We start from the raw sequence: 13,857 nt of genomic DNA, 5'->3' as shown, positions 1-13,857 counted from the left end.
GTCAGCACTGAGTCATCTGAACGGGCCGATGCAGAACCAGGTATTCACGACCCCAGCTGGGGTAAGCTACCTCAGCCGACGGGGGAGTCGAGATCCACAGACTTTCCAGAGAGAAAACTAGTGTGGGGCCACCGGTACCCCCACTACAGCCTACAGCAGGGCATTTGATGCAGCTCTCTTTAGAGCTCCTCCCTGTCAAATTTCATTTGTTTTTACACTCAATTATGTGCAGCAATAGCCAAGGTACGCATCTTCATTTCTACTGGAACTGTATTTTTGTTCATCATAGCAACTGTCGAGTAACTTGACTAATACTTTTCTTTACCTAAATATGAAATAAGAACTGTTAGGGGAAAAAAAAAGAAATCCAATAGAGAAAAGTTCAAAATTTAATCAAACAGGAGAAAATTAAAAACTGCAGAAGAAAAATCAGAATTAGAGGAAGATCAAAACCTCTTAGATGCAGTATAATTGAGTACAGGTATTGAAGCTTATAAATCAATACTGAGCACAGCAAAAGGAATAAACTAGAAAGGCAGACCATTTCTACCTCTCTAGTATCTACCTGCTGTGCAATATTTACTGCCCATTTTCAGTAATGAGGTTATTCACAAACATACCTGTTCAAGAAGTTCCTTATAAGTTATTTTCTCTTTGGTATTTGTAACAGGACTGTCATAAATAATGGCAATTTGGTCTCCTCGTCCATTCTCAACATGACGATCTACAGCATTGTAACAGATATTCAGCTCTCCACCTACAAACCTAAAAAAGAAGTTGGAAGTATGTAACAGCCAGCCTTCCAAACTAATAAGACTATTTTTTTGCATGTTTTTTTTTAAGGAATGAGACCATTCAATTAAAATATAGCTCATAAAACATTATACTCAGTTCAGGAAGTCATTTTTTAATCTATAACCTCACAATTACTCAAAAAGCTAAATAAGCCTATTAGGGAAAATAGTGGAAGTACTGTACCTTAATTGACTTAACTAAGAATCTGCTAAACTTGGTCTTGATTTAACTTAATTTGCATCAATCATTCTGATTTTTATAGCTGATTTTTAGTTTCACAGAAAAAGCATACATTCACATAAAATAATCTGACATTATGAAAATGTGTTATTACACTACTTTGTATTGGCACGCACACATATCTTTTTTAAGACGAACAGGTTCAGGACTCAAAATACTCTTATTCATCTCTTGGCAATAACAGTTAAGCATACAAGCATCTGTATCTAAATGAAACTGACCCCAACAGTTATAAAATCTTATAAATTTGTCTGACATTCATAATGCATTTGACATTACCATGTTTTACATCAGTGACTCAAAATCCCCTGTAAAGCGATATGAGTCACAGCCTCTTCAACAGCCAGACATTTACAGAAAATTCTCATCTTCTAATTAAATAAAATCACTTCATAAACTCAGGTCTCATTTTCATTGTCATTTTACACAGAAAAAGAAAATTCAACTGCAGCATAATCCTGAAGTAAGAAAATACAGAAGGCACCAGATACAAAGATGACTTTGCTAACTGAAAAATGACACAGAATCTAAAAATTAAAGTTAACGCTAAATAACACACTTTATGTTTGTTTTTTTATCTGCACGTATCTCTCTACAGCAAAAAGAAGAGCAACACATGGAAAAAGCACACTTGAGAGTTTCCAGAAAGTTCTATGGGGACACTCACTGTGATAATCTGGTATTGTTATAATGTAACTAGAAATAAAAACAGATGGCCTAAAGTAACCCACTACTAGTTAAAAGAGGACTGCTCTAAATTAGAATATTTGATATATTATTCATATATCCATATGCACGGATGCCATAGGATAGACTTTATTGTCAAAGAATGGCAATTATTAAACCAAAAGCAGTTAGGATGTTTAGGATGCAGCAATCTTTTATTGTGATTCCTTTACAATGCCATTAGTAAGGAGAAAGTGGGGGACCAAGAAAGTAACAAAAACGTTCTGTACTACAAACCCCTTCCAAAAAAGAAGAACCGTATGAACAATAAAAGATTGGGAGTTGTTTCATGTAATATAGAGAAACTCCATATTACTGTCATAAAAGTTGTATAGGATTCTGGTCATCCATTGATTTTTATATCACATCACTGTAGGATGATATGAACAAGGGAACAAGAGAGCACAGTACCTGGGCTACTACGCATAACCACTTCAGAACGCTCAAAACATGAGCAATTACCGGAGCTTGGATTCTTCTAAAGATACACAGCAACACCAACACTGCCCCATAACTTTTTAACAATCGCTTGCGAACAATTGTGAAAAAGATGCAACTGCAAGTTGAAACAAAAAACAAGACTATCTGGACAGGGTGATGAGAGCTTTGCTACCCCATTCAGAAGGAGGGAGGCTCTTAGGGGATCAGAGAAGCAGAGATGCACCTACAATGACCACAACTTCAAGACTTTCACTTCTGTAGTCACCCAAGGACATGCTGAAATACCTCATTCTGTCTGACAAATAAAAGCTGCCTGGCTTTGAAAAGCTGCCCTGTGCTGCTGCAAACTTCTGTTGATTCAGTGCTTCCCAAGGAGATGAATACCCATGAGGAACTTTGATTGGCTTGAATAAGCTTTAGTTGGAAAGAAACAGCAGCATGAAACCAGGACCCAGTCTTGGAGTAAGGACCTCAATGAGATGCTCCTATTCAAAACAGAGCTCTAGAATCAAAAAGAAAATATTCCAATAGGCTGCAGAAAGATCAGAGGTGGATCTGCAGGATGCTTCTCACAGCTGCCAGTAAATCTTGCTATAATAAGCAGGACTGTAAAATGCTAATTTGTTGCCAACCAGACAATTATCTCAATACGGCTTACCCAATGAATCCAAGTCTGAAGAACCTTTTTTTAGGCTGTGTTCCTAATGCTGAGAAATTAATAACATTCCACAAACAGAGCAGAGGAAAACTAAAACAAATAAAAAGAGTCACCAGTAACAACTCTAATACATAAAAGAAACTGGATTCCGTTCACTAGCAGTCTCTTTGAAGAGCTCATCTACCGTCCACTGGTGCTATAGTAGAAAAAAAATGACAGGGTTCTTCCTGTCAAAAATCACAGCAGAATTTAAAACTGGTTATAATATCAAAACAGCTTCCTTCACAGCAACATTTTAAACCAGTATTCTGACAATATCTACCTATCCTTTTGATAAGTCTTTTTTCCCATACATCCATGAAAGCAGCAGCCTTTGATAATACATGTTATGCATAACTTGGATCTAATAAGGCATCTTTTTAGTAATTTGGGTGTGGTTACCCACATTAGGACCCCCTTGAGCCTCTTTAAAGCTGCCTACAGCAGCCACCTAGGAATTACTGCCTCTTCATGACTGAGGCTCAGCACCTCCCATCTCACCCCGGCCCTGAGGTCTCACAGTTTCTATTGTTTCACAAACAGGAATCTCAAGCACATGCACTTACCTCTTTAATCACACTCTAAAATGACTATTAACCTTTTAGGGGTAGGAGTAGAAGAGGGCACGAAAGTGCTGATCTTCTGTTCGTGTTTTACGCTTGGCAAGTCAGTCAGTTAGGTCTTCCATAGCAGAACTCCCGTTACATACAGCTTAAGATCTACCATCTACGGAAATTTTTTTTACTGCATTCAGTATTTTTTTGGATGTGACAACAGCCTGCTTGCTAGTAGTTAAATAAGTATAGTAGTGTAAAAGGAAACACATAATTATGTCTTAATTCATTTCACTCAAATATTCAAAAGTTATGCTTTAATTTCCGACACTAACTGCTATCTTAGGAATCAAAGTAGCTGTACTCAGAGACACTTTTTAATCTTCACTCAATGGCTCAGAAAGTAAGATAATTAAGAATAAAAAAGGAAGAAGGTAAAGTTTCTGAATAAAGCTGGCATATATGCAAAAGAAAAAACTACCTTAAAATTATTTTGCACCATAACTGTAAAAAAAAAGCATATTGCAAAAATCCTTTTATGTCATGCAGGGTACATATACTTCTCCAAGCTGGGTTCCCCGGAATCAACAGGGTTGTTTTTTTTTTTAATTTTTCTAGATTAAGTGAGAACATAAACTGAATAAAGTCTTAGACAAACCCACAACAATATTAGATATTTTGAGATAATATTATGTTAATTGATGCAGCCACATTTTTAAAAAGTGTAAGCAACATTTGAATAACAATCTGGGCAACATTCCTAAAGTTCGAAGGTAATTTTATACTGCACTTATGTCTTTGAATCAGATAAAAAACACCTAATTTGCAAAATTGCCCTCTGCCTGCATGCGTTAGGAAAAACTGATTCTATCATTCCTAAAGAAATACTTGCTTAACCTTTCTAACTGGGATTCCACAAGTTCCCAAAATAATCTGTTCAAGTGTTTCACTACCTTTAGCATTAAAAAGATTTTTCTTTCTAACGTCTAAAATCTGCATCTCCCTTATTGCAATTTAAGACTTCTAGCTTTGACCTCTTCAAAGCCAACTCAGAGAACAGTTTTGCCTTCAAACTTTGTAGCCAAATTCTCTGTAGCCAAATTTTACATGTTTTAAAACTTACATCTCCTTTTTGGCTTCTACACCAAACAAGTCCAATTCCTTCATCCTTTTCTTGACCAATCATGGTTTTTTGCTCTTCTCATTATTTTTGATGTGGGCAAAACCAGATGATGTTTTGTGCCGTACCAGCCACGGATACAGGTTAGAACAGCCAATGGTACCTGGGATTACTGCTTCAACAAAACAGCCAGGGGATGGTGATGCTGATCACAGACCTTTAGGAAATCATTTTGCAACCCACTGACATAACATCCATGTTTCCAATGGAAAAGACTAAAGAAAATGCACTAGGGCATGCTGCACGTTTCTTTCACACTCTTACAGTATTTAGAGAGGACAAATCAGCATTTGCCTTATGGCTATGTTTTAAATACATTAACTGCTTCCTTCAACTTCTTCAACTGAAGTAAATGAGACCAGAAAATACATGAAAAGTATCTGTTTCCATAAGTCTCATTTGGCAACCAAAACCAAAGATACTGAAAATAAATTGATATTTATTAACTGACCTAATAATATGCCTGCAAAACAGGAGATAAATTCTAAGTCAAGAACCACATACATGAACTTCTTAACACTATTTTAAGGTCTCCATAAACTGCTTCCTAGGTAAATCTCTTAACCAGAACTACATCTTTACCCTGTTAGACCAGCAAGTTATGTTTTTCTTGGAAGCCTGCCCTCTTCCTCATTTCTGTTCCATCCTCTGTTTTCTCTTCAGCATGTCCTCTGAAAGAGCCTCTTGTATCCTCTCTCTCTCTTTGTCATGGTTTAAACCCAGTCAGCAACTAAGTACCACACAGCCACTTGCTCACCCTCCCCCCTCTGCCGGTGGGATGGGGGAGAGAATTGGGAAAAAAAAAGTAAAACCTGTGGGTTGAGATAAAGGCAGTTTAATAGGGCAGCAGAGGAAGAGAAAATAATAATGATAAAAGAATGTACAAAACAAGTGAGGCACAATGCAATTGCTCACCATCCACTGACCGATGCCCAGCCCATCTCCGAGCAGCGATCGCTCCTCCCCAACCAACTCCCCCCAGTTTATACACTGAACATGACATCATATGATATAGAATAGCCCTTTGACCAGTTTAGGTCAGCTGTCCTGGCTGTGCCTCCTCCCAGCTTCTTGCTGGCAGGGCGTAAGAAGCTGAAAAGGCCTTGACTTAGTGTAAACACTACTTAGCAACAACTAAAACATCCGTGTGTTATCAACATTATTCTCATACTAAATCCAAAACACAGCACTATGCCACCTACTAGGAAGAAAATTAACTCTATCCCAGCCAAAACCAGGACACTTTTAGATTCAGTCTTTTCCTCAAAGAATTTACCTATCTGTCATCCTGTGGAGCACACTGAATGCTAGTTACCATCTGGGTCTTCAGAGGCATTAGAGTACTATGCTAGTATCACATACAGCCTGTTATTGCTTAAGGTGAACTTAAATCAAAACAGAAATAAAATTGCATATTGCACATTAAGACATTAAAGAGGACTGAAGAAATTTGAATTGCTTAATGTTTTATTACCCACAGCAGAGCAACAGATACCTGACATCCAAACAATAATTATGACCTGACATTGAGTCTTCAAAGACTTGCATCTTTGCATAATCCCACAGAATCACAGACTGGTTGATGTTGGAAGGGACCTCTGGAGGGCACCTGGTCCAATCCCCCTGCTCGAGCAGGGCCACCTGGAGCCAGCAGGCCAGAACCATGTCCAGACGGCTTCTGAATACCTCCAAGGATGGAGTCCACAACCAACTCTGCGCCAGTGCTCAGTCACCCTCTAAAAAAGTGTTTCCTGATGTTCAGAGGGAACCTCCTGTGTTTCAGGGTGTGTCCATTGCCTCTTTTCCTGTCACTGGGCACCACTGAAAAGAGCCTGGCTCTTCACACCCTCCCTTCAGCTATTTGCCCACATTAGTGAGATAATTTCAGTCTGTGGCAATCTGCATCCACAGAGGGAGAAAGATGCAAGTGAGAGGTAAGACCAGAAAAGACCCCTGGAAGATAAGTCTGACTTCAGCCCATGAAACTTTACGCCTGCCGTAAGACCAAATAACTTCCACCTGAGAAGTCATAATGCTTTACAAAGACCTAACCATGTTACTTTCAGCAAGCAAGTTTATCATGCTCAACAAATCAAGCCACATTTGTTTGACAGAATTTGATAGCAAAACCATGCTCACTAGCATGTGTTGTATTCTCATTCCTTTGTTCTTAAAAAGTAACCATTGTATTGACTTCTTCATTATTCTGTTCAGGAATGCCAGAGCCAGTGATCTTTACTGGTCTTTAATTATGCAGGAAATCCTATCTGCCTTTCTGAATGGTGCCATGACCTAGTGGACCACAGGTCTCCCTATCCATCCATTTGAGACTTCTGACTGTTACACAGTCCTGCTGACTTAAAGAGATTTATCCTGGCTAGGTGCTGTTCAACATTCAGCTTAAGACATACAAACAATTTTCACTACCAGAGGTGCCGAGCAATAACATCAAACACCAATAAGAAAGCAAGCTCCACTCTACTGGTTCTTCAGGCAGATTTGAGAGTGATTAATATTTTAAATTATATTTTGAGAATTATTAGTATTTTTAAATTAAAATCAAACCAGAAAAATATAAAAATGGCAAAGAACATCAAGGTACCAAAGATGACCCTCATCCTGCGCTGCCTTTTTCATCCTGTATCAGCTTCTCCTTGAGAAAAGATCAAAGAGCATGATGTAAACTTGCCGAAAAAGAGGCGATGGTTGTCAACACAAAATTTTAACAGGTAAATCACCTTTGAGAAAGTACTGAAAATCCTATCTGGTAATTTATAACAAGCATATCACATTCTGTCTTAGGGCAGTTTGCCATTCACCACATGGAGATATATGTTACAGTACCAATGCTTTTGCTGAACATTGCCTTAATGACATCCTTTAAATTATGACCTACTTAGATAGTTTCTAAGATTAAACAACTCTGAAGGCCGCCGTTTCTGTGTTTCCATACACGTACCTCCCCTGGCACCTGATGCCCGGTTTCCCGTGCTCGCAGCAGCCTGTTCCCAAGCCAGGCCCAGAAGGGGTGGGATGGGGGAGCAACAGGCGCACACACCTCTGTCACCCACCAGACACGCACGGACATCACAGCCACACAGGTGTATGTTACACCTGTCACAGTGCAGGCTAACTCCCCTCACCCCAACACACTCATCCATGCTGCTTTTAATCGTTAAGCTTTACCAAGTGTAATCATTAAACTCCTCCATGCTCTGCAGCCATCTCCTTCATCAGCGCCGGCGTGCTGACCACCCCAAATACGTGATGGGGTAGTAGCGTGTTAACCACACGACCCCCAGCCCCTCGGCAGGCAGCCCTACCCGTTACAGCTCAGCTGTGCTCTCCCGCGGCCCCGGCCGCTCCACCGCACCGGGGGGACACAGGCAGACTCACCAGGAGGCGCTCCCCGGGCAGCCCCTCTCCAGGGCCCGGGCCCAGGGCTTGTACCACTGGATCTGCTCGGCAGCTGCTCCCCAGACCTTCTCGGGCTCCGCCACGGAGGACCTGAAAACTTCCTCGTACTCGCCCAGCGCCTGGGAGGAGGCGGCGCGGCCGCCGGGCGGCGGGCGGCGGACAGCGGCGGCCCAGGCCGGGAGCGGGCTCCCCGCGCAATGCCGCCCCGGCCGCCGCCAGCCACAGCCGCCGCCCCGGCCCGCCGCCGCCCCAACAAGTTTGGGCAGCGCCGCCAGCCTGCCCAGGAAACCCATTTTCCGTGGCCTTCGAGGGAGAGGAGCCGCACAGGCTTCGTTAAGGCTCGAAAAAGCCCTCGAACGGCACAAGACGAAGAAGCGGTGGCGGCTCCCCGGGGCCAGCGAGGCACGGCGGGCCGAACCGCCCCCGCCCAGCGCTCCAGCGCTGCCCCCGGACGGCGGCTTTCCTCGCCAGCGGCCAGGAGTCGGGGGGGAGCGGAAGCGACTCGGAGCAAGGCAGCGAGCGTCGCCTCAGCTGTGACCGGAGCCGCGCCGAGCGGGGGGGGGCGGCCGGCGGCCCCCGCTGCGCCCCGTGGGGCCGCGGGAGGGCCGGGGCAGGCGCCATGTCGGGGCGCCCGGCCCTGTCAGCGCTTGGCTGCGACCGGCGGCGGAGAGAGTCCGAGAAAGGAGAGACCGAGAATCTGAGATGATTATTTTTGACTTCATGATTTGCATGACATGTAGCCATAGTTCTCCTCAAGTATTTGTTTTGAAAGACGTTCTTGCTTTGAGAAAACTTACCTGTGACAAAATGAGGCATAATGTTTGTACCAGCAGAAAAAGTTTATTCTGTTTTTCGAGAAGACTTCCATCATCTGTAGTGGATCTTTTGTTCTGCGCATCTTGTCATATATTTAGAAACCCTTCCTGAGTTTCGGTGGTAATGTTTCAGAGTATTATAATGCACAAGTCAGCTAAGACATACACCAGCTTCAAAGACCTTTTTTTGTCCCTTAGGAAATTATTTTAGTGCTATAATAGGTCTATCCATTACAAGTCTCTCAGGAAATTCTTCCTCCAGTCACATTATAAAAAATGTCTTAGGGCTAAGGGGAGCTCTATAATGTGTTTTATATTCGTGGTTAATTTAGGCATATGTTACCTGACTGTTGTTGAATTAGTGCCATAGGAACATAACAATATATCGCATTAAGGTAAAGGAATAAGGGGATGAGAAGAACTAGACTGTTGACGCACTACAGTAGGTTTAATACATGAAATCAATTTCTTATCCTGGCTCAAAAACCAAGAGGGGTGGAGGATTTGGCCTATAGAGTTCAAGTTCATCAGAACTTTTAGGTCACCTTCAAAATCACCAACAGTTTTTCAGCATAAAGACTGGTTGCTGCTTCTGTTTCCAAGGCAAATATAATCAGCTCACAGAGAGTTTCCCATGGCTTGGGGAGGCTATTGGCATTGCCCAGTCCTGCGCTGCACTGCAGTTCACCTCTCTTTCCTCCACATCAGTGCCACTATAACATATGGCCCTGAGTAGCATAATGCGACTTCCAAAATGTCCAAGTTAAGGATCAGAGACTTACTTCTAAAAAGAAGTTAATACCCCCAAGACCTGAAACACCTGAAGGACTAAGTGGACATTTTATGAAAACTTCCCTACTGGAAGGTAAAGGCTACAGCATACCAACAAAGCAAGAAAATAAAAAATACATTTCTCAAAAAAAAAAAGAAAATAAAAAATACATGTTCTCAAATGTAATAATTTTATTATTACATTTCAGGACATTGCTTTCTCACACACTTTCACCTCTGTGACAGAACCATTGCTGTCAATAGAGCCCACTAGCCAAAATTTAAAAAATAAAAATAAAGGGAGAAGCTTGCAGAGGCTGTAAACACTGTGACACCATGACAGCCCTGAAATCAGATGCCATTGCTGGATGCCCGGTAGTATTGCATGCATTGTACAAATGTGCCTGAAGAACACAACTTCCCAGTCAGGTCACACGTAGGTGACCAGTCTTAGCATTTTAAAAATATTTCCAGAATTATATCTTTTATTTCCTACCTTTATAATGGCTAGGCTAATTTTGACTTAAAAGAACCATTCTGACTGAAAATTGTTATGGAAACATGATTAATTTTTTTGGTGCCTGCTCAGAAATCAGCACACACAGCCTTAGACTCGTTCACAAGCCCACTGTGTGGCTGAATCCAGTGCAATGACTGCCTACCCAAGGCGTGCAACTGATGGACTTAGGGAGAGGTACCAATTGCCTCAGCCCAGTTTGTGAAGCCCACTCCTCCGAATCAAATTGTTAGAGGTACGTTATGTCCACTCCTGAGGAGTAACCCTTCATATTAATTGCCTTACAAGCTATGTTCTTCAGATCACCAGCACTTTGATGCCTATCTAGTTAGGAAGGGAGCTATAGCAATTGGATGCAGCCAGCCTCTGGGCGGTGACAGCAATCTTTTTCTGAGCTGGAACAACATCTCCCTTTTCTCTACTGGGGAGAAAACTGTTGAGGCCAGGCTAGCTAAAATATTTAAGTATGTGCATTCTGTAACATGTTAGTTGTAGGCACTAACACTGAAAGAAGTATCCTGAGATGTAAACACCTAATGGGTTGTGTCTGGTGATGCCTGATATTTCTTGTGGAGTTGAAGAGCAATGCATTTTTCCACTCTGTCCATAGTGTGTGTTTAATGTGAAGGTATAAGCATTTGGCAAAGGAATTTGCATTGCAACAGTAAACGCTCTGGTATTCATTTTGAATATATGTCCTACTAGAAATGATACACCAGAGGTGTAGGGGATACAAATGAACTAAATCAGAACATGAAGTGCATTAAATTCCTATTTTAGCTAACATCCTCATATCTGTTTCCTGAAGGAATGTTTCTAATGAGTATCTGTGGAACATACTTCGTTAATTAAACTACTCACAGCCCATACTGATAGCTAAAAGGGTAAAGAAGGGATTGCTAGTTCTCCCAATTGCATGCTAGTAATTTAAGGTTCACTCACAAATGCCATTATAGCAGATTTCTGAGCTGATGAATTTTCCCTCTAAGGATTTTTTTCTTTTTTGCAAAACTTGATGCTCCTGAAATTCACACTCAACAAAGAGTTTTGAAGTAATGTCAAGTGATGTGTGTAGCAATTACCTTTGTAGCCATAGACTCCATTGAAAAATATATGTATTTTTCTAAGCATAGATCTAGCAAAGAACGAACTGTGAAGCATGGCCTGGCTACTTCTGCAATTGCAAAATAATTTATCTGAAGCCTTTCTTTTGTTTAAGAAAGCCTTTTTTCCACAACTGTATCCTTTATTGTAAAACATGCATGCCTGAAAATTAATGCATGTTGAAAAAAGATTAGCAGAAAAGTATTACAAATATGGTCTCCTGCATATGAAATGCTCTGACTGTCCTAGTGTAGAAGACTTCCAAACCTTGGTAATTCATTCAGTTACAGTCCTTTCGTAAGCACAAAGTAAAACTGTAGTTAAACAATTAATACATATGTTAAATCACTTTTAAGAACTGCCAGTCTTGTATGAGTAAGTTTCACAGTCCTGTATACCATTGATGGCTAAAAAATAGAGGCAGTCATGGTTTTCTACAATATGCAGTAGTCTGCAGAGTTAAGTTCAAATCAAAATAAACTTTTCCATTTTCCTGAAAGGTGATAGAAGTAGTAGTTGTAATCAGCACCTTCTAAGGTACATAAGTAGATATAATTATTCTTTCAGTTTTCTATCTAGTCTTAGAATATTAAACATATCACAGCTTTACTTGAAAGCTACAAAAAATCTTGTGCAGAATTCAAAATAATTAAATTATTACTTGAAAACATACATATTTGGATAGAACTTTTCAAGTAGATACTTTGACTATATTTAGTGAATATAAAAGATGCTATGTTTTTTTCTGCAATAGTAAGATCTGGTCATAGGTCTAGAAAACCAAACCAAATCAAAACAAACAAAAAAAAAACCAAAACAAACACACACACACACACACACACACCCCCGAAATACCTATACTCACCACTCTTCTTTGTTTGACTGCTGCCTTCCAGCCTAAAGAGGCCTTCATGTCAGAGGTCCTAGGTATAGTTAGTTTTTGCAGCACTCAGAATAGTGATGCAGTGCTGAAATCAATGTGTCCACAGTGGATCACCTGTCTGCCTGCTGAAGTGCTGGGAATTCATGACCTTCTGTTTATTTCTGTCTTCTGGAAATGTGTGTGTGTAGTGTGCTGGGAGACAAACGATGAGAACTTATAAAAATGCTAAAATTTCTGTCTCTGCAGGCAGAAGCCACTTTTTACAGACTTCTGGAAAGTGCTGAAATTAAAGTCTGTGACTCAATCCAGGTGAGAATGAGTTAGAGATCCTCTGGGATGAAAATGCAATTTTAGTATCAATTATTACTGATGTTATCATTTGATTCCTCCCCGAGGAGGTCTTACAGTTCAGGACAACCTGTATTTTATCCATATTTTTCCAGATCTAACTTCTCTTTCTGAAAGCTCCTCAGGCATATGCTTAGCTTTATTCATGTAAGTAGTCTTACTCACATGAGACCCTGCTAAATCTGAGTGAAGTGCTCAGACAGCTTTGATAAAGCTCTGCTGGGCAATGAACTTTTATACTTTTCAGTTCTAAGAAGACTTTGAAAATGTGAGAAACAAAACCAGGTAGAAAATTGGGATTTCTTAATTTGTAAAAAAATGCTAAAACAACCAACACACCAACTAACAAATCAAGCACATGAAAGCCAAATAGTTTCATGCAAAAGCAAAATTTATGATATGTTCTTCAGTATTTAGGCACGCTTGAGGAAAAGAGTCCATGGTAAATTCCATGGAGGACAAGTAGAATTTTAGCTTCTGCTTTGCATTTCTGCTGTTGTGGATTTAACTTACAAACTTGATGATGTAATTTTATAGAGACTGTCATTGAACTTTGATTTTTAGGTAATCCATGTCCCTGAGCTCCCAGCTTCCTGAAATTGCAGATTATTGATTATTTGTCTCTACAAGAGTAAAATCTACTATTTTATCCAAAGCTATTCCTATTTCTTTGATATGCCTCTACCACTGTTTTCCAGATCACTGCATCAGAACCATCACAGGCACAAGCACTGTTATTACAAAACCTTCAACATTCAATATGTATTCTCTGAAGGGGACAAAAGGACTTCAGGCACTGGCATTCTTATTAATGTTCCTTTTGAACTTGATAACAAAAATAACCATGGATTTCGCAAACATTTTTTACCCAGAAAGTTGTCTTTTTCACAGAAATACGAAAGAGTCCATTAGCCCTCAATCTAAGTGTTAATGTCACTATTGGTATAAAAATAAAGTAATTTTGAAATTACCTGTTATATCAATATATTGGAATTCTTATCAGCAACACTGTCTCAAATTGAGAATACAGCCCAAGAAGTATGAAGAAGTTAGCCACTACTAGAGGAAGTCTATGCTTAAAAATTGCAATGACTCTAAGTCCTATTTGCAGCCTTCCTTGCCTAAGCTAAAACAGGAAAGCTGATTTTTCCCAGAATATCCAGACTTGCCTGGGTCTAAGGTACAGAGATCCTGTCTCCTGTCTTGGAGGGGTTGGGGAGGGTGAGGGGGATATGGCTTGTATGTAGCTAAAGATGGAAAGAAAAAGAAAAAGACATATGCTTGAGATTTTCAGAACAATACCTAAAATCTAGTACTGAGCTGCTTTTGCACTCAAAGCTCTGCATTTCACGTGAGAGCTCTGGGTGCA

The 13,857-nt window shown here is 40.5% G+C and overlaps 1 protein-coding gene across 1 annotated transcript in view; it reads right to left on the bottom strand.

Moving 5' to 3' along the window:
* ACSS3 (acyl-CoA synthetase short chain family member 3) overlaps window positions 1-8,663 on the bottom strand; it is a 92,493-nt gene extending 83,830 nt beyond the window's left edge. Inside the window, exons 1-2 of the mRNA XM_075496307.1 lie at window positions 8,030-8,663; window positions 621-765 (exon numbers count right to left, since the gene is read on the bottom strand). Of these exons, the coding sequence (XP_075352422.1) occupies window positions 621-765; window positions 8,030-8,343 (459 nt within the window). The 5' untranslated portion in view covers window positions 8,344-8,663. The remainder of the gene's footprint in view (window positions 1-620; window positions 766-8,029) is intronic.
* Window positions 8,664-13,857: the final 5,194 nt, after the last annotated feature.

Source organism: Mycteria americana, chromosome 1 (assembly GCF_035582795.1).
Source record: "Mycteria americana isolate JAX WOST 10 ecotype Jacksonville Zoo and Gardens chromosome 1, USCA_MyAme_1.0, whole genome shotgun sequence".
NCBI classification, from domain to species: domain Eukaryota; kingdom Metazoa; phylum Chordata; class Aves; order Ciconiiformes; family Ciconiidae; genus Mycteria; species Mycteria americana.
This window is presented reverse-complemented; position numbering and strand designations above follow the sequence as displayed.